At 47.2% G+C, this 21,309-nt stretch overlaps 1 protein-coding gene across 1 annotated transcript in view; it reads right to left on the reverse strand.

Annotated features, from left to right (window-relative positions):
* GPC4 (glypican 4) overlaps positions 1 to 21,309 on the reverse strand; it is a 162,958-nt gene that overhangs the window by 40,887 nt on the left and 100,762 nt on the right. Inside the window, 1 exon segment of the mRNA XM_075322661.1 lies at positions 15,985 to 16,376. Coding sequence (XP_075178776.1) covers positions 15,985 to 16,376 — 392 coding nt within the window.

A 21,309-nucleotide genomic window follows, 5' to 3' on the forward strand; every position in this document is an offset into this window, starting at 1 on the left:
CCGTTAGGGCTCATGTCCAGTGACAACAGATCGCCATCATGGCCGGGACAGTGGCCAGTAAAATAGATTCACACAAACTTTAGTTTGGACCAGACGTGAGGAAGAATTATTGATTTTCTGTTCCTACAGAGATGTATTAGGTCTGAATATAGCCGTAGACCCAAAATGACAGGGACTTGCATATTACCGACGAGATACTTGGAATGTTCACTAATTTGCAAACATTTTGGTTTCATACAATATGTACAATAAAGGTCTGTGCACACGTTAAAGTCTGGGTGTATATTGCTAATCCATCCCTAACAGTCCCTATATACCCTGGCATAGATAAAGAGAACTTTAGAAAAAGTATTTCTAAAGATCCTTTATGATATGCTAATGAGCTCAGGGACTAGTCTCCTGGGCGTTACTTCCCTTGGCTAGTCAGCCTCATTAGCATGTTAGCACGCCCCTGTGGGTGTACTAACATACTAATGAACGTGCAGCGTCAGAGGATGATCTCACCTCTCCGCTGCCATCGCCACCCAATGCTGGATTTCGGCTCAGTGCGAGTTTCGGTCATGCGAACTATGAAGTCAGGTGTACGTGTCTTGGCTTCAACTGAAGTAGTGCGCATGACCTGATCGCCGGGGTCATGCGCACTGAGCAGAAATCCAGCATTGAGCGGCGATGGCAGCGGAGAGGTGAGTGAGATCATCCTCTGATGCTGCACGTTCATTAGTATGTTAGCACGCCCCTGTGGGTGTACTAACATGCTAATGAGGCTGACTAGCTAGGGAAGCAACGCCCAGGGGACTACTCCCCTCGCTCATTTGCATACGATAAAAGATCTTTAGGAATACTTTTTCTAAAGATCTCGATCTATGCTAGTGTATATGTGACGCCCTGGCACCGCCAGGTGGTCACACAGTGTAGGCCCCCGCACAACACCATCCCTCACAGGGTTAAACCTTGCCAACCAAATCCTAGTCACCCCCCCCAGGGTAGGAATGGCGCACCAATGGGCAGGACAGGGGGATGGAGAACGCCCACCTAGGGGGTCTAGACAACCCGGGGCGGGAAGAGAGTTCAGCTCAGTTAAGTTGAGTGGAGAGGAGCAGGAGGAGAAAGGCTGAAGCTAAAGTACAGAGAGCAGAGGCATCAGGGTTGGAGCCCCGGCGTATTGGCTAGGTGGCTGACGGTGGTCCGTGTCTGTCGGGAGACGGGAAGACGGCAGCTGGAGATCCGAGGTGGACCGGGGCAGGGTTGGAGCCCGCAGTTACCGGAGACCTGACCCGGAAACCGTGCACAGAGGGGGTACTTGGACCCTGAAGCCAGGACCGGAACGAACGGCCTAGCTAATTAACCAATTGAGGGCAGGATTATAGGTCCTGTCCCAACCAAAGTCCCAAAAGCAGACAACCACCCACCGAGAGGAATAGGCCTGGTAGATCCCACGGGTCAGCGTCAGAAGTACAGAAGTACCGGGAGCGACTCCCGTGTTCCACACTGGGAAGTCCACCACACCAAAGACACAGTGCAGAGGAAAATGACAGACCATCACCCCGGGTGAGGGACCAGAATACACCCGGCCGTGGCAGCCGGCCACCAGCACCTTGGTTTACCATCGGACTTGTGTGATTTTTTCAATTGTGAGTAAGCTGAGACTCCCTGGTCTGACCGGGCGCGCCGGCCCCTGCCATCATCGTCCACTGCACCAAGTCAACGGGCCCCGGGGCAACCATCCCTACCCACGGAGGGGTTAACAACCAGCTGCCATCTCATCGCCACCAGGTGCCCCACAACAGCAGCGGTCGTGCCACACTTCACCACACACCGTGGGTGGCGTCACAGACTGCGTACGGCAAATCCCGTACAAATACATCCCCTTTTATTCGAAGTGTCCGCGTGACCCCCGGGTCCGGAGAATCCCTCGAGCCACACTGCTCGTGGTTCTGACTGCATATTGCACCTGACAGGTTCCCTTTAAGTATTTTCAGAGACAGTTTCCACTCCATTTCTGCATCGCTTGGCAGGAAAAATGCGTAAAATAGTCATGCTTTTGCCGCATTTTTTTCATATGCTTTTTCGTTGTAAGATTTTTCGACTCCCATTAGAAAGATTACGTTCACAGTGTTTCAGTGTTTTGCTGCGGTTTTCTTTCTGTAGCAAAACCTGATCTCATAGAATTAAAAAAAGCAGTGTTTTTTTGCTTTTTTTTGTATTTGTCTACCGTACATGTACTTTCATTTGTCACAAAGACTGCCAAAAAAAAAAAAACCTGCAGCTGCATTTTTTTCACTCATTGCTTTCAATGGTGAAAAAAGCAGCAAGAACACTGAAAGAATTGACACGCTGCTTAAAAAATACAGCAAAAACGCAGAAGTTTTCCATTTCAGTCAAGATGATAAAAAAACTGTGCATGAGATTTCTGCAATCTCAGATTCGCAGGTACTGTAAAAAAAAAGCTTTATAATTTGCACAAAAATGAAAAAAAAAAAAAAAAAAAGCAGCAAAAATGCACTGTGTGAACATAGCCTAAGGCTGCGGTGCCCACGATCAGTGTTCACTGAGTTCTGGACACAGTGCGTTTTCCCTGACAAACACTGCATTGTATACTACGAGCACAGTGGATGCGATTTATAGAAATCTCCTGCCCACTGTGCTTGGTTTTCCCGCAGCGTAAACTGATCTGCGGTGGGGCTCTCCGAGCAGTAGTATGCCAATTTATTGCTGCGGTGCCGCAAGTGTTCTCTACAGGGAGAGCAGAAAGAGCGGCCCGAACCCTGATCATGAGCACAGGCAGCTGCGGTCTCCTACGGAGAGCACTGGCAGCCACGTAGGAGAGGGCTTGCTGCGTCCAAGACACAGCATGCCCGAATCATGGGCATGGCCCTTGAAAAGGACCCGCTGCGTCCTGGACACGGCGGGTCCTAACCTGTGAGCCTGCAAGTCTTTTCCGCTGGAGACCGAAGCTGCTCGTGACCACAATCCGGGCTTGGGCAGTTGCGGTTTCTCTCTTCTGTTCTCCCTGCAGAGGATACTTGCAAATCCACAGCAAACAATTGACATGCTTGGGGCTTGGAAAGCCGCACCACAGATCAGTGTTTGCTGCACAAAAAACAAGCACAGTGGACAGGAGATTTCTAGAAATCCCCTCCACTGTGCTTCTACTGTACAATGCAGCTGAAGCATTCGGCATCCAAAATGTTGTGCACACTGATCGTGGGCACGCAGCTAACTCAGCAGTAAAAATGTTGAAAGAATGGACAAGGAAAAAAAATAAGCAAGGTGTGCACGAGACTTCAGGAATCACACTCACTTTGCAGGTACTAGGAGATCCTTCAGGTTTTGTAACAGAACTATGCATTAAAAAGAGGTGACAAAAAAAGCAAAAATGCAACGTGTGCACACCCCCCAATGGTCCTAGCGCGTTACCTTTAGTGGGTTAATGCAATGTGTGCACACACCCCAATGGTCCTAGTGTGTTACCTTTAGTGGGTTAATGCAATGTGTGCACACCCCCCAATGGTCCTAGCGCGTTACCTTCAGAGGGTTAATGCAATGTGTGCACACACCCCAATGGTTCTAGCGTGTTACCTTCAGAGGGTTAATGTAATGTGTGCACACACCCCAATGGTCCTAGCGTGTTACCTTTAGAGGGTTAATGCAATGTGTGCACACACCCCAATGGTCCTCACGTGTTACCTTTAGAGGGTTAATGCAATGTGTGCACACACACCTATGGTCCTAGCGCGTTACCTTTAGAGGGTTAATGCAATGTGTGCACACACCCCAAATGTCCTTGCACGTTACCTTTAGAGGGTTAATGCAATGTGTGCACACACCCCAAATGTCCTAGCACGTTACCTTTAGAGGGTTCCTCATTGAGGACGGAGTCTCACTAGTAAAATGGTTTGTTCTACCTTTGACAGGACATGGACTATTTCAGAATGTCCAGTACATATTCATCCAATGGACATGCCTCTTATTTTAGGCGGAAGGTTCCTGGTGGGAAACCTCAAGGACTCTGAAAATCAAAAGCCCCTGAATAGAAAAGGACGATGAATTCGATGTTCTGGGGAATTGCTAGTTGTGCAATTCCCAGCCTGAGAAAAGTGTCACTGTGATGGGCTCTTTGTGATCTGTGGGTAAACGTAACCACTTATTAGATACATTTTTGTGCGGCTCATGCCCGGCTCATGTCTTTTCAGACAGCCCAAAGACACATTCTAGCAATAAATCGCAGAATGCCTACATATGGAGCTGATTTAGCCTCTTCAGCACTTTCGTCATTACAGAACGCTTGTTTTGCTAGGAAATTAGGGAGGGGGGGGCGAGCCAGAAACACAAAGAATTCAAGAATGATCATTAAGTGGAATTTGTGTGCGCTGGAATTCAAGACCTTAACCCTTCGACTGCCAAGCCCCAAAAAAAAATTATAAAAAAAAAAAATAAAAGTGAGACTAGGCCAGGCAGACAGTCAGCAGTCGGGGTCCCCGGGCGAGAGCGTCTCATTTGTCTATGCTGGTTGTGACGTGCAAATAAAGATATATCCTATTATACGTGTGTTGCCAAGTTCTCCGCTCCACTGCCACGGCACGGGTTTAGGGATCACATCCAGTCTAGACAAAAGGAGTCAGGACTTTCCAGCCCGGGGATTACGGGGCTCAGAAACTAGTTTAAATCCCGCGTGCAGAGATTTTATAGCGCTTCTAATACAGGTAAGGATGATCTAGCGAGCGAGAAAATTGCAGATGCAATGCAAGAAACCAGGAAGATTGGGTCAGAAGGAAGGACGTGGGGGCTGGAAAACACTGGGGCCATTGATGTGAATCCACACAAGACAATATTCACACAACATTTTCATGTCAGTCCCCTGCACTTTAAGAAACTTTGCTATCAAGTAATACTTCAAGGGAACCTGTCAGGTCCAATATGCACCCAGAACCACGAGCAGTTCTGGTGTATATTGCTATTCCCTGCCAAACCGTCCCTGTATAAAAAGTATTTCTAAAGCGCTTTTATCATATGCTAGTGAGTGTGGTGACTAGTCCCCTGGCCATTACTTCCCATGCTAGTCGGCCCCATTAGCATGTTCGTACACCTCCTGAGGTCGTGCTATCATGCTAATGAATATGCAGTGTTGGAGGATGATCTCACTCACCTCTCCGCCGCCTGACGCTGGATTTCGGCTCCGTGCACATGACCCCGGAGTTTGGGTCATGCGCACTATGAAGCCGGGTGTACATGTCCTGGCTTCAAACTGAAGTAGTGCGCATGACCCAAACTCCGGGGTCACTGAGCCGAAATCCAGCGTCTGGCAGCGGAGAGGTGAGTGAGATCATCCTTTGACGCTGCATATTCATTAGCATGATAGGATGCCCACAGGAACGTACTAACATGCTAATGGAGCTAGGAATGGAAGCAACGACCAGGGGACTAGTCCCCGTGCTCATTAGCATACGGTAAAAGATCTTTAGGAATACTTTTTCCACAGGGACGGTTAGGCAGGGATTAGCAATATGCACCCAGAACTGCTCGTGGTTCTGGGTGCATATTGCACATGACAGGTTCACTTTAAAAGGATCCTTACACCTAATCTAAGAGCAGCATAATGTAGAGACACAGACCTAGATTCCAGCGATGTTTCCCTTTCTGGGCTGCCGCCAGCGCCAAGGACAGCTGATCGGGAGTGCAGGGTGTTGAACCCCGTCCGATCTGACATTGATGACCTAGGGGTTAACCATCAATGTAAGTAGTGGACAACCTCTTCAAAGTCTGGTTTCCTGTAATGGTCTAACCAGCCGCTAAAGTAGACCATAAGGTCATCCACTAAGACACACACATGGCTCTCACAGATTTCATAAATCAGGTCTAAAAAACCTAGACCCAATCTCGTTGGCCAAGGCTCTCAAAAATTACTACTGATGAGAGAACACTACAATGCTCAGGTGCTCGGTACTTGTAACCAGCAGTTGGACGCTCAAACGGGTGCGACTCAAGTACCGGAGTATAATGGAAGTCAATGGGGAAATCAAGCATTTTTGCAGATCTTCCGGAAAAATACTAGAGTTCCCCATTGATTTCCATTCTACTCGGTTTTCAAGTCTATCTGAGCATCTGACTCTTCATTACAAGTACCGAGCACCCAAGCATAGTCGTGTCCGCGCATCACTAGTTACGAGTACCGAGCATCTGAGCATGGTAGTGCCAACGCATCACTAGTTACAAGTAACGAGCACTCGAGCATGATCGTGTTCGCTCATTACTAGTTACGAGTACTGAGCACCCGAGTATGGTAGTGCTCGCTCATTACTAGTTACGGGTACTGAGCACCCGAGCATGGTAGTGCCCGCTCATCACTAGTTACGGGTACTGAGCACCCGAGCATGGTAGTGCCCGCTCATTACTAGTTACGAGTACTGAGCACCCGAGCATGGTAGTGCTCGCTCATTACTAGTTACGGGTACTGAGCACCCGAGCATGGTAGTGCTCGCTCATCACTAGTTACGGGTACTGAGCACCCGAGCATGGTAGTGCCCGCTCATCACTAGTTACGAGTACAGAGCACCTGAGCATGGTAGTGCTCGCTCATCACTAGTTACGAGTACTGAGCACCAGAGCATGGTAGTGCTCGCTCATCACTAGTTACGAGTACAGAGCACCTGAGCATGGTAGTGCTCGCTCATCACTAGTTACGAGTACTGAGCACCAGAGCATGGTAGTGCTCGCTCATTACTAGTTACGGGTACTGAGCACCCGAGCATGGTAGTGCTCGCTCATCACTAGTTACGAGTACTGAGCACCAGAACATGGTAGTGCCCGCTCATCACTAGTTACGGGTACTGAGCACCCGAGCATGGTAGTGCCCGCTCATCACTAGTTACGAGTACAGAGCACCTGAGCATGGTAGTGCCCGCTCATCACTAGTTACGGGTACTGAGCACCCGAGCATGGTAGTGCCCACGCATCACTAGTTACGAGTACCAAGCACCAGAGCATGGTAGTGCCCGCTCATCACTAGTTACGAGTACAGAGCACTTGAGCATGATCGTGCTCACTCATCACTATTTGCACAATATTGAGACGATTTTCATAATTGCATGAATATTCCTGTCTTACTGTCTTGTCGTAGGCACAGAAAAATTAAAATAAAAAAGGAACTTTTTAATTTATTCATTATTAAAAATCCTTTACATTCTCAAGAATTGAGGATTTTTTATTTTATCGTTTACCGCTTGTTGCCTAGGTTGATAAGTCTAATCAGTGGTGTTCTGGATCCTAGGCATTAAGTGCAGCACTTACATGCTCTTTTTACAGGGCTTGTAAGTGCTGCATTGAAGCTGAACTTCTTCTGCTTTAGTGACCAAGGCCTGCTCAGATAGTTCGGGCCAGCTGCCAGACATGTCCACTGGTCCAAACTTTTAATCATGTAGGAGCGCAGCCCACCACCCAACAATCCAGGGGAGCACTATGTCCTGCAGACTGTGTTAGGAAGCCTCTTGCACATCAAGTTTTTACTATGGTGTCCATGATATTACTGTAAAATAATAGTGTACCATGTTGTACTTTTATTTTTCAACATTTTTATGGAATTTGGCATTGTGTCTTCAACACAGATGTAGAGGTTCGTTCCGTGGCCACCAAAAAAAAAAAAGTCTACAATAAAGTATACTTCCCAAAAAAAGCCAAAAAAGACCCCTTAACTTTCAGTGGTTTGAGCTTGAAGTCAGGAGGTGTCAGACTTTTAGGGAGGGAGGTATTAAGCTGGTGTCACACTAAACGACAGCGACAACGACGTCGCTGTTACGTCACCATTTTCGGTGACGTAACAGCGACCTTGTAAGTCGCTGTTATGATCGCTGCTTAGCTGTCAAACACAGCAGAAGCAGCGATCATAAGGTCGCTGTGCTACATGTTCAGAGAGCAGGGAGCCGCGCTTAGCGCTGGCTCCTTGCTCTCCTGCAGCACACATCGGGTTAATTAACCCGATGTGTGCTGCAGCTACATGTCACAGTTCAGAGAGCAGGGAGCCGCGCTTAGCGCTGGCTCCTTGCTCTCCTGCAGCACACATCGGGTTAATTAACCCGATGTGTGCTGCAGCTACATGTCACAGTTCAGAGAGCAGGGAGCCGCGCTTAGCGCTGGCTCCTTGCTCTCCTGCAGCACACATCGGGTTAATTAACCCGATGTGTGCTGCAGCTACATGTCACAGTGCAGTGAGCAAGGAGCCGTGCGCACTGCTTAGCGCTGGCTCCTTGCTCTCCTTGCTACAGTATACATCGGGTTAATTACCCGATGCATACTGCAGCCACATGTCACAGTGCAGGAGCCGGCACTGGCAGCAAGAGCGGAGGCTGGTAACCAGCGTAAACATCGGGTAACCAGGGAAAGGTCTTCCCTTGGTTACCCGATGTTTACGCTGGTTACAGCTTACCGCAGCTGCCAGTGCCGGCTCCTGATCGCTTCATTTCGTCGCTCTCTCGCTGTCACACACAGCGATGTGTGTGTCACAGCGGGAGAGTGACGACCAAAAAATGAAGCTGGACATTCAGCAACGACCGGCGACCTCACAGCAGGGGCCAGGTCGTTGCTGGATGTCACACACAGCGACAGCGACGGGACGTCGCTGCAACGTCACAGAAAATGGTGACGTAGCAGCGACGTCGTTGTCGTCGTCGTTATGTGTGACACCAGCTTTAGGTAAGGCAATTTAGCGTGGATTTACACAGGATGTCTCCCCGGTGACTCATTGGTCTGAGTCACACCATGCAGAATTTCAACACCTTCCTCCATGACTGGCCTACAAGTGGGAACAAAGGGAATTGACTAATTATTACTTTGGGCAACAGAAGGCATAATCATTAACTCCTTCACTTCCCAAGTTACAACATTACAGGACCCAAGTGTAAAAGGATTTTTTATAATAATAAAAAAAAAGAACTAAATTAATGAATTTTACAGGCTTGTGAGCTTTTAGTACATGATAATTAGCATTTGAAAAAGTTAGTGACTAATTTCTTCCTAAAACTATTTAAAAGTCATTTTCAAATAAATTTCTCCTCTTTAAATTAATTTTACAGAATTCGTAAAAAATGTGGGTTTATTTAACCTACTTAGTAGCTACAATTAGCGGGTCACAAAAATTAATAAATTGATGCAGTAGGTTTGAGGTTATTTGGTGAAAATGGCTTTCACAGATTAATAAATTAATCATGGTGTAAAAGTTCTACTAAATTCTCTTATTTATAGAGAATCTACCGTAATTACATGACCCAATCACAAATCTTACCGCAGAGTTTAGCAGAAAGATTTCATGGATGAGGTCAAGATCACCCAAACATTGCCTAAGCTCCGGACAGGTTCTTTCCTTGTACACCTCCGCTGGCCAACACCACGGACAGGTTCCTTCTTTGTACACCTCCGCTGGCCAACACAACGGACAGGTTCTTTCCTTGTACCCCTGCGCTGGCCTACACCATGGACAGGTTCTTTCCTTGTACCCCTGCGCTGGCCTACGCCACGGACAGGTTCTTTCCTTGTACCCCTGCGCTGGCCTACACCATGGACAGGTTCTTTCCTTGTACCCCTGCGCTGGCCTACGCCACGGACAGGTTCTTTCCTTGTACCCCTGCGCTGGTCTACGCCACGGACAGGTTCTTTCCTTGTACCCCTGTGCTGGTCTACACCACCGACGGGTTCTTTCCTTGTACCCCTGCGCTGGTCTACGCCACGGACAGGTTCTTTTCTTGTACCTCTGCAACAGACCGGTTCTTTTCTTGTACCCCTCCGTGGCCTACGTCTTGGACAGGTTCTTTCCTTGTCAACCTCCGATGGCCTACGCCATGGACAGGCTCTTTCCTTGTCCACCTCTGCTGGACTACACCACATACAGTTTCTTTCCTTGTACCCCTTCGATGACCTACGCCCTGGACAGGTTTTTTCCTTGTACCCCTCCACTGGCCTACGTCCTGGACGGGTTCTTTCCTTGTACCCCTCCGCTGGCCTACGCCACAGACAGGTTTTGAAACAAGTGGCCAATTTATCCCCTCTTTTCGTGCACAACGTAGGGCAAAGCTGAATGCTCACACATATGGGGGAGCCATTAAGGATAGCTGTCATTTACATGACAGCAATCTAAGATTCATGGGCACATTCAATCTGTGGGCGCACAATGAACGATGTCGAGTTCAGAAATCCTTCTTCCTACAAGATGTGAAAGAAATGGGCCAACACTCGATACTGCATATATAGCCAACGTAGGCTTTCACCGAAAGACAGCCCCCACACCTCTCATATTGGAAAGTGTCTAGATACCCAGCCATTATTTGACCTCTAGCCTTCTGCAGCCACATGAATATGTCAATGACCCAAAAGAAAAAGGGGAAAGGCGTCAAACCGAAGCCATGGGATATTGAGTGGAAAAGTCACAGAAACCACAAGAAACTACAGAATTTTCTGTTCCACGTAAGTTAGGACTGAAGAGGCACAACAGGACAAACTTTACCGACGGAAGTTAAGGTCCATTTTGCTGGGTCACAACAGGCCTTAACATCGGTCAGCAAACTTAAGGAGCACTGATCGACTATATACAAGTCTATCACTGCTCATTTATTGGCGCATTTTATATAGATCCCCCCAAATTACAGATTTATGTTGGCATAAGTTATCGGACCACCCAACGAATGCATTGTGCCCGCATGTTGAGTGATCATTGGCAAATTTATAAGGACTGATAATTGGAAATTAAGTTCTTACAAAAGTTTGTTCATCTAAATACCATAATTTCCCACGGGATCAATAAAGTGTATCGTATCATATCATATCGTAAATGGGTTTTAGCAAGTGCACTATAAAAGTAACACATTGGACTAGAGCCATTTTCTGACCTGAAGATGAATTAAGTAGAAAAAAAAAATTAAAACAAATGTGGTCTCCTAAAATACAAGCTGACAAACCAGAGCATGTCGAAGTGACAAATCTATACATCAGTACATATACTGCACCTGTCCCCAAAAGCATTGTCTGAGGATCAGCAGACGCATATTATCCCTTACTTATTATTATAGATGAAAATCTCTATACCCAAAACTCTTATATAAACATCAGTTTATGGAGCATTCTCACGGGGAGGGCTCTCCTGGAACCAATTTATTCAGCAGCTGTTTCTGCAGTACAAATACTGTTCCCAAATATTTTTCCAAAATTGATATGAATACGTGGTATCATTTTAATATGTGTGCAATGTGTTATAATAACTGCAGTAACATAAGAATATTAGATTACATTAATATATATATTTATTTTTATTTATTTTTTAAACTAATGCTATGGCTTCATTCCTGATTGATGAGGTGTACTGTGCCGCTGTTATCATAGTTGGAGACTTAAATTAAAGGTAACCTGTTAGGTGCACTATGTACCCCAGAACCCACGAGTAGTTCTGGGTGTATATTGCTAATCCCTGCCTAGCAATCCCAGCCTGTAGTAGCATAAAGAGCTCTTTAGAAAAATAATTTCTAAAAATCCTTTATGATATGCTAATGAGTGCAAGCACTCATTAGCATTAGGACTCGTTTGTTCCCCTGGCTAGTCGGCCCCCTTAGCATATAAACACGCCCCTGTGGCCGTGGTAACATGCTAATGAATGCTCAGCGTTAGGCCGGGGCCACACGGGGCTGTAGTACGAAACTTGCATGACATTCAGCTCACGCTGGCAGTACAGCGGAACAGAGTCATGTGAGTGTCACTGCGACTGAGGTCCAATCACGCGATCGGATCTCAGCTGCGGGGGGCGGGCCGAACTCAGGAGGGGAGGGCCGAATTTATCTCCCTCTCTCCTCCCTAGCCGGCTATTGCCATTCTCGCCCTGCACTCGCAGCACACCGGTGTAACGTGAGTGCAGTGCGATTTTTCTCATGCCCCATAGACTTGAATGGGTGCGAGAGAATCTAGGATCGCATTGCACTCGCAGCATGCTATGATTGTTTTCTGGGTCCGATTAGGGCTGAGAAAATAATCGCTCATGGGTGCTGACACACAGGCTAATATTGGTCCGAGTGGAATGCGATGTTTTATCGCATGCCACTCGCACGGATTTTAATGTCATGTGTTTTAAGCCTCAGCGGCCATAGTCGCTCTCACCTCTGCTGCCACCGCTGGTTTTCAGCCTAGTCTGCATGATTAGAAAGTCCCTGGACGTCCGGTCATGCGCACTACACGAGATTGAAGCTTGGACGCATACACCAGGCTTCATAGTATGCATGACTGGAAGCCCGGGACTTCTGATCAAGTGCACTGAGTCGAAATCCAACATCGTGCGCAGTGGCAGCAGAGGTGATCGCCTGCATGGCTCTGATGCTGCGCATTCATTAGCATGTTAGCATGTGCAAAGGGGCGTGCTTACATGCCAATAAGGCCGACTAGCCAAGGGAAATAACACCATTGCGACTAGTCCCTGGCCTCATTAGCATAGTATAAAGGATCTTTAGAAATACTTTTTCTAAAGATCTCTATCTATTCTACTGGATGGAGGGTTAGGCAGGGATTTGAAATATGCATCCAGAACTGCTCGTGGTTCTGGGTGCATATTGCACCTGGCAGGTTCCCTTTAAGCCCAATTTGATCTTCCCTAACGCTCATCATATGCATGGGAGAGGAGGTATGGAGTATTACAGGTTCATTACTGTACCACATCCTCTTAAATGCTAAAGTGCTCTATTAGAAATAAAATTAAAAATAAAGTATACTCATATCTCCCGGTCCGGTGCTGTTACAGCAATATAGGGCTGTGTCTGCCGACGATCAACATCATTTTGTTACATCAGGGCTGCAGCTCATCAATGGACGCAAAGTCCTCTCTGTCGGCTAGGTTGTGTGACCACCGGCAAATGACGCTGGCATTGCTGGAAAGGCGCTGACCCAGGAGAAGGGTACACACTTTTTATTTTAAATCATGGAGCACTTTTGTGGACAATCCCTTTAAAAAGGCTTTTCTGACTTGGGGGAGTGGGGAAAATAGCAATTATCTTTGCACAGTTTAAGCAGCATAAACACCCCCCCCCCCCCCCAAAAAAAAACAAAACGAAAGACAATATTCACTTTCCCGTCACATGCCGCTCCCTGGTAGGTACTGCTATATGTGGTGTCATGCGTCGCCCTCCCTCCAATCTCTCTTCCCATCAGCGCACTGACGTAGTGTGCCAGTGTTGGCGTTATGTCATCAGGGTGGCGCTTTAGGATGTCTAAACCATGTGGCAACAGCTGAGCGGGATCACAACATTACAGCAAAGTGATTGCATGGCAAGTACCACTAAAATAGAATATCAAATTATACATTTCCCTGCTCGGCATTCCGACGGGGAGGGGAGGGGGCGGGCAAACATACCCACATTAAAAGGGATTGTCCACTACTGGACAACCGAAGCCTAATCTACTCAACTAATCAACTAAAACCACCTCCTGCAGGGGCGCTGTTTCAGTGACGCCAGTCTGCTGCTCCTGGTGAGTAATGGGACTAGTCACATACCGGCTGCAGTCAATGAGCGACCTCATGTCAGCTACAGCCTTTACTACGTCATCAGAGCGAATGTCTGACCTGACTGAATATTGATGCGCTGGAGCCAAACAGCAGCCGATCATTGACTGCAGCCTGCACGAGACAGCAATTCACATTACTCCCCAGGAACCACAGTGCCGACGACTCCGGACCAGCGCTACTGCGGCAGTAAAGTATGCTCATATTTCAATCAAGGTCCAGTGTTAAAGAGGTTGGCCACTACATTTACATTGATGGCCTATAATTAAGATAGGTCAATGTCCGATCGGCCAGGGTCCGGCACCAGGTACTCCCTGCCGATCAGCTGTCTTTGGTGCCAGTGGCAGCCGGAAATGCTCAGTTTCGGAGCTGGCTTGTCTTCTGATTGCGGTAACAGCTGGGTACTGCACATCCGCCTCCAGCGATAACAGCTGATCGGCGGGAGTGCGGGGTGTCAGACATTGATGACCTATCCTAAGGATAGCCCATCATTGTAAAAGGAATGGACAACAGTACAATTAGAGGAGGATGGACCCTGAAAATGCCATGGTAATACATAGTGGTATCATGGGGGAATTTCTGCAAAATCTGCGTGTGACAAATTTCTTGGCTTAATCTAAAAAGGTGTAGGCTAAATCTGCAAACCACTTAAATACAGATCATCTTTATAGTCAGACACATCCTGCACTTCTGCCCTTAAGCAGCAAACCGGCTTGGATTCAGACTGCGGCAATGTTTAATTAGCGAGGTACGGGACCTGTTCCTTAGAACACGGATGTCATAGGTGTGGTCTATGCAAGCTGTACACAATTAACTGAAAGGATTTGATTTTTTTTACAGTAAGCACCAATCTTATTACAGTATTTCCAACATACGGTTACAAAGTGGTCACAAATAAGACCATAACGCAGCATTTAGAAGAGTCCAACAGTCTCGACTGACGATCAACCAAAAATGGGAGCAGTATTCAGGGCAGAAAAGACATCATGTATTGATGCAAGCTACCAAACTGGATTGGAAATTCTCTTGTGCAATTCCAAAAAATGGTTGTATGACCCGATTATTTCTCTACAAACCAGGCTTGGACTGGCCCGCTGGAGAGCAGGAAAATTCTCTGGTGGGCCCCTTTGCAGTAGTACGTCATTTACCCCCAAAATATGATCAATTGTGACCTGATTGTCTTTCTACAAACCAGGCATGTACTGGCCCACTGGAGAGCAGGAGAATCCTCTGGTGGGCCCCTTTGCAGTAGTATGTCATTTACACCCCAAACATGATCAATTGTGACCCTATTTCTCTACAACCCAGGCTCAGACTGGCCCACTGGAGAGCAGGAGAATCCTCCGGTGGGCCTCTTTGCAGTAGTATGTCACTTACCCCCTAACATGATCAACCTGATCCGATTATCTCTCTACCAACCAGGCTTGGACTGGCCCACTGGAGAGCAGGAGTATTATTCAGCGGGTCTCTTTGAAGTAGTATGTCACTTACCCCCCCAAACATGATCAATTGTGACCCCATTATCTCTCTACAAACCAAACTCGGACTGGCCCACTGGAAGGCAGGAGAATCCTCCGGTGGGCCCCTTTGCAGTAGTATGTCACGTCACCCCAAAACATCATCAGTAGTTGTCACAATACACTTGTTTCACTATGTACAGACAAACTAATGCTCTCATCATTCATTTTGCAAACTACCCAGTATCTTATATAGAAGCATGGGTAAATTTGTGAATGTAATACCTCCATGTAGTGGATCAGTGGGCCACTGTCAATGTTAATGGTGGGCCCCTCCCACCCAAGTCTGACACTGACGCAAACATATCTCAGACAGAAGTCTGGGTAAAGGTTACAAAATACTTGATGCTGATCTTGTATCAGATTCTGCAGCAAAATCAGCTTCAGATCTGTCGACAATTGCAACAACCCCATTCAAATGCAGCAGGAAATATTGTTGCAGATTTTTGGAACCACTGAGAAAAATAGCCCGCGGCATAAATAAAGTAGCGTATTACTTATTTTCATGGAAGCCACATAGAAGAACCAAGAATTAATGACGATGCTAATCCCCGTAACAAATATGCATTCAAGTACACTTCCATCTCCCCTAACCAATCATTTACCTTGAATATTACACAGATTTTATGCATAATAAAGGCTCAAATTTTAGTTCAACCCATTTGAGAAAAAAAAAAAGTTGCAGCCATAAACTTCCAGAAAAATCCCCACTGAATGCCATTTCTTGCTGCGATGTCTAATAGCTCGACAGAACAGAACCTGCCTTTAGGCACAAATTTCCCCTTTGCGGAAACTGGCATAATATAGGTGGTGAGCGTGTGTGGTCTTTGTATATCCGTGCCAGGCCAAAATTGTGCACAAAGCATCAGTCAGACAATCCCTAGGGTCAATCCGAAATCCACAGACACGTGCACAATGCCAACATCATCTAAAAACGTAAAATCTTACCATGGAAGCCTTGTTGATTACATCTTTGGCCATAGCTAAACCTTGTGCAAAGGTGCGGGCTGCCACGAAGGCGCGGGTAACTTGGAGCTTTAGTTTACGTGGCACATCTCCGAATGGTTTCAGCTGGTCTATGTATCTGCTGACACACGCCAGGTAGTCATCGGTGAAGTGATACTGCGGGTTTAACAGTGGGAACATGCGTTCTAGCAGCTGAGCCCAAAAGTCATTCAGCATTTCTTCCAAGTTTACATTTCCTGCGACGTAGTATTTTTTCAGCTCCACAAAGAAGTTCTTAAAAAGTTCTGAATTCTGCATATACAATCGGCCATAAGTCCTCACAAACATGTCATTTAGAGACGTTTCGGCATTCTTCAGGAGTTCTTTAAAAAACTCTAAAAAAAGAAATAAAAAAAAAATTTAGTCAAAATATTTTTCAAAACAAAGTAATCAGAGAAGGGTACAGTTAAAAAAGCACTCCAATAATTATTTTGTTAAAATTGTGTAACTGGGTTTAATGTTCGTCACACCGGAGCGTACAGATGCTCAGCATTTGGCACAATATAGGGGTAACAATGGGGGTAGTACAAAGGAAGGCCCTGGCAATAGGGAGAGGGGACACCTTCTACCACTCACCTGCGTCTATAATCCACACTCCCTATAAGGGTTCTTCCCCTGAACTCACCCTGGCTAGTGAGAAGGCCAGCGTGAGCACTAGTCTCACCACTGCAATAATACAAGACAAGGGAAGGGAAGGGAGACAGAGGGAAAATAGACACAAAAGAAGACACTCCAAGCTCCTCCAATGCACCTAAACACCACAGCTGTAATAGTCACGACACCTCAGCTTCTTCCACAGACTGGCTTCTTCCAAAGTGGACAGCATAGAATGAGAATCTATAACCAGCATGAGATAAGACACGTGACTTTTATAGAAAAGGAGCTGCACCTGAGATTAAGGCTACAAAGTACAGCCAGATAAGTCTTTAACCCCTACAGCACCAAAAAAGGTAGATTTACTCAAATTTAAGCTACAGACCTGTGCATAAGGTATTGTGACCTTCTGGTCCCAGACTTGTCAATGGTCTCCCCAGAGGCGGACATACCCATGACAGCACTAAAGTATATTAGCCCTGGGAGATTTTCCGCTTGTGGGACGAGTTGTACTTTTGATCACCACCATTCATTCTGCCCCACATTGTACTGGAATACCCTGTTAACTGTACATGTCTGCTGATCAGATTAGCAAACCTGTACGGGGAATAATACGGGCTCGCCGTGCGATGCCGCATTAAGGGGACAGATACGGCCAAGGATGTAAATATACATCCTTGGTCGTGAAGAGGTTAATATACATCCTGATCGCTGTCTTCCCGGGTTTCCAGCGCCGCTCCAGGCTTCTCACACACTGATGTCTGTATGTAAAGCTGGTGTCACACTAAGCGACAGCGACAACGACGTCGCTGTTACGTCACCATTTTCGGTGACGTAACAGCGACCTTGTAAGTCGCTGTTATGATCGCTGCTTAGCTGTCAAACACAGCAGAAGCAGCGATCATAACGTCGCTGTGCTACATGTGCAGAGAGCAGGGAGCCGCGCTTAGCGCTGGCTCCTTGCTCTCCTAGGTACAGTACACATCGGGTTAATTAACCCGATGTGTGCTGCAGCTACATGTCACAGTGCAGAGAGCAGGGAGCCGCGCACACTGCTTAGCGCTGGCTCCTTGCTCTCCTAGGTACAGTACACATCGGGTTAATTAACCCGATGTGTGCTGCAGCTACATGTCACAGTGCAGAGAGCAAGGAGCCGCGCACACTGCTTAGCGCTGGCTCCTTGCTCTCCTAGGTACAGTACACATCAGGTTAATTAACCCGATGTGTGCTGCAGCTACATGTCACAGTGCAGAGAGCAAGGAGCCGCGCGCACTGCTTAGCGCTGGCTCCTTGCTCTCCTTGCTACAGTATACATCGGGTTAATTACCCGATGCATACTGCAGCCACATGTCACAGTGCAGGAGCCGGCGCTGGCAGCAAGAGCGGAGGCTGGTAACCAGCGTAAACATCGGGTAACCAGGGAAAGGTCTTCCCTTGGTTACCCGATGTTTACGCTGGTTACAGCTTACCGCAGCTGCCAGTGCCGGCTCCTGATCGCTTCATTTTGTCGCTCTCTCGCTGTCACACACAGCGATGTGTGTGTCACAGCGGGAGAGTGACGACCAAAAAATGAAGCTGGACATTCAGCAACGACCGGCGACCTCACAGCAGGGGCCAGGTCGTTGCTGGATGTCACACACAGTGACAGCGACGGGACGTCGCTGCAACGTCACAGAAAATGGTGACGTAGCAGCGACGTCGTTGTCGTCGTCGTTATGTGTGACACCAGCTTAAGGCTAGGTTCACATTTCCGTTGTTTTCCATCAGTCACATGCATTGCTTGACGCTTGTGACTGATGCGTTGTACAATGGATGACAAGAATGAGAATTCATTGTCGGACTCCGTTGTAAAACGTGAGAGAGAGAGATCAGCTGATCGTTCACAATAGCCGGCCGCCGGCTTTTGAGAGCAAACAGATGATCTCCCGGCGGCCGGCTAATGAGAGTGATCAGGTGATCGCTCTCATTAGCCGGCCGCCGGGTGATCAGCCGATTGCTCACAGCAGCCGGCCGCCGGGTGATCAGCTGATCGCTCTCATTAGCCAGCCGATCGCTCACAGCAGCCGGCCGCCGGGTGATCAGACGATCGCTCACAGCAGCCGGCCGCCGGGTGATCAGACGATCGCTCACAGCAGCCGGCCGCCGGGTGATCAGACGATCGCTCACAGCTGCCGGCCGCCGGGTGATCAGACGATCACTCACAGCAGCCGGCCGCCGGGTGATCAGACGATCACTCACAGCAGCCGGCCGCCGGGTGATCAGCTGATCGTTCGGCCGCCTAGAGCACGCGCAGCGGAATCAAAAAGGATTCCGCTGCTCACAAAACGCTACATGCTGCGTTCCTGCCGCCCGACGGTCAGTCGTTCCACGACTGATCAGTCGGGAGGAGGATGCAACGCAAGGGCATCTGTCACAATCCGCCACTCATACAAGTATATGGGAACAACGGAATCCGCCAAACGGATTCAGTTTACCAGAGCCGTGGATTGTGACTGATACAAATTGACGGAAATGTGAACCTAGCCTAAGAAGTAGTTTTTACAATATGAGCCTATAGAGCCTTGTTCTATCCCAACTTCAGGCTCACACATTGGCTCCGATTCGTCATTTGCAGGAGTATTTTCTTTTTAAAGTCACTTTCCTTTAGTCTTTTATTAGTTGCAGTTTTTGGCACCAACAATTTATGAATTTGAGCATAAAGACAAAAGTACTCTATGTGCCTTGTATTGTTTTTGTGACTTTTTGGCACCAAAAATCACACACTTTGGAGAAAGAGCAAAAACTGCACCAAAATACTGGCAAACTGAAAATCACGCCAGAAAGGTAATGGAGCGGAGCTGTTCCAAATTCTATGACTTTTTAAAAAAGTCTCAATTAATGAATCCGGCTAAAACATCTGAAATATCTAAACTCTGCCCACAACGTTAAAGGAAATACAAAAAAAAACACACTGCAATCTAAGTACTTACGCTACGTTAGACACATTTACATAGGTTAATAAAAAGTGCTTCATTAAATAAGTTGTCCCCTACTTTTACATCGATGGCCTGTCCTTCGGATAGGTCATCAATGTCAGATTTCGACAGCCAGGTTCCGACACCCCTCAACGCCACCAATCAGCTGTTATTGGTGCAGGGAGTTGAAAATAGTTTCGGAGCTGTCCTGTCTTCTGATAGTGACCGGGTACTGCACACCCACCTCCTATTATTCTGAATGTGAGGCGGGTGTGCAGTACCCAGCCCCGGCCACTATTAGAAAACTGAGCAGCTTCGGAACTTAGCATTTCTGGCTCCCGCCGCCGAGACAGAGACCAGCTGATCAGAGGGGTGCGGGCCGTTCTGACATTGATGACCTATCCTAAGGACAGGCCATCAATGTAAAAGTATAGGACAAGCTCGCAGTGTGCAGAAAAAAAAGCACCTCAAGATAATGTGTAGATAACACTCCGTTCATATTAGGATCAGCGACTTCTGTTTATCAAGGATCCAAGACAGGTTATGCTATGTCCTTTGTAAATAGACATCAATAAATCCTGAGGGATACGAGGGGCTGCTAATAAGTCTTTGGCTTTACCCAGAAAGAAACAAGATAGGATGATGAAACTACATTTATTCCACATACTCTCCACTGATGTCACCACACTTCTTACAATCGGTATTCCAAGTTCTCTAAGCCTAGCAAAAAAGAAGGATTTCGGTTGTGCCTCAAACCAGGGATCCGTAGCAGCCATGGCATCAGAAACGGTGTGAAATTTGGTACCCCTGAGGTGTTTCTTCAGGTTTGGAAACATGATAGTCCGAGGGAACTGGATCTGGTGAATAAGAAGGGTGGTCAACCATCTGGAAGCCCAGTTCTGCCAGTTTTTCCACGGTTGCTTGTGCAGTGTGAGTGGAGGTGTTGTCTTGCAGGAACAAGATTCCTTTGGACAGCTTGCTGCGCTTTTCAGCCTAGAGAGCTGCCTTCAATTGGTCCAAAAGTTCAATGTAATACCTTGCATTGATGGTGGAATCCTTTTGAAGGTAGTCCACTAGCAGCACACCCTCCTTACCCCGGAACACAGAAGCCATCACCTTAGTGGCTGATTTCTGCACCCTGAACTTCTTTGGATGAGAACCACTGTGCCTCCACTCTTGACTGCTCCTTGTTTTCATGGTCACACTAATAAATCCAGGTCTCATCAATAGTGACCAGTCGATCCAGGAAGTTCTTATCAGTCCAGAAACGCTGACAAGTGGACCAGGAAGTTTTCACTCGCATGCTTCTCTGATCTGTTGTCAAACATTTGGGGACCCACTTTGCAGATCTCTTCCTCATGTCCAAATGTTCATGGATAATGACACAAACACGTTCATGGGAAATCCCCATGATGTCTGCTATTGCTTTAGCTGAAATTCATCGATTCTGCAGTAGGCGGTTGTGCACAGCATCGACTATCTCCGGAACAACCACCACTTTCGGTCGTCCAGGACGTTCCTTATCATTGGGGCTGAAGTAGCCAGATTTAAATTTGGCAACCCAGTCCTTAACTGTGGAATATGAAGGGCATTGATCCCCCAATGTCTGCGACATATCACCATGACTATCCTTTGCGAACTTTCCTTGCAGAAGCAAGAATTTTATCCCTCCTCTGCTCTCAGTGGTTGTGAATATCGTATTAGACTCCACCATTTTGTT

The sequence above is a fragment of the Anomaloglossus baeobatrachus genome, chromosome 9, assembly GCF_048569485.1.
Source record: "Anomaloglossus baeobatrachus isolate aAnoBae1 chromosome 9, aAnoBae1.hap1, whole genome shotgun sequence".
Classification (NCBI taxonomy): Eukaryota; Metazoa; Chordata; class Amphibia; order Anura; family Aromobatidae; genus Anomaloglossus; species Anomaloglossus baeobatrachus.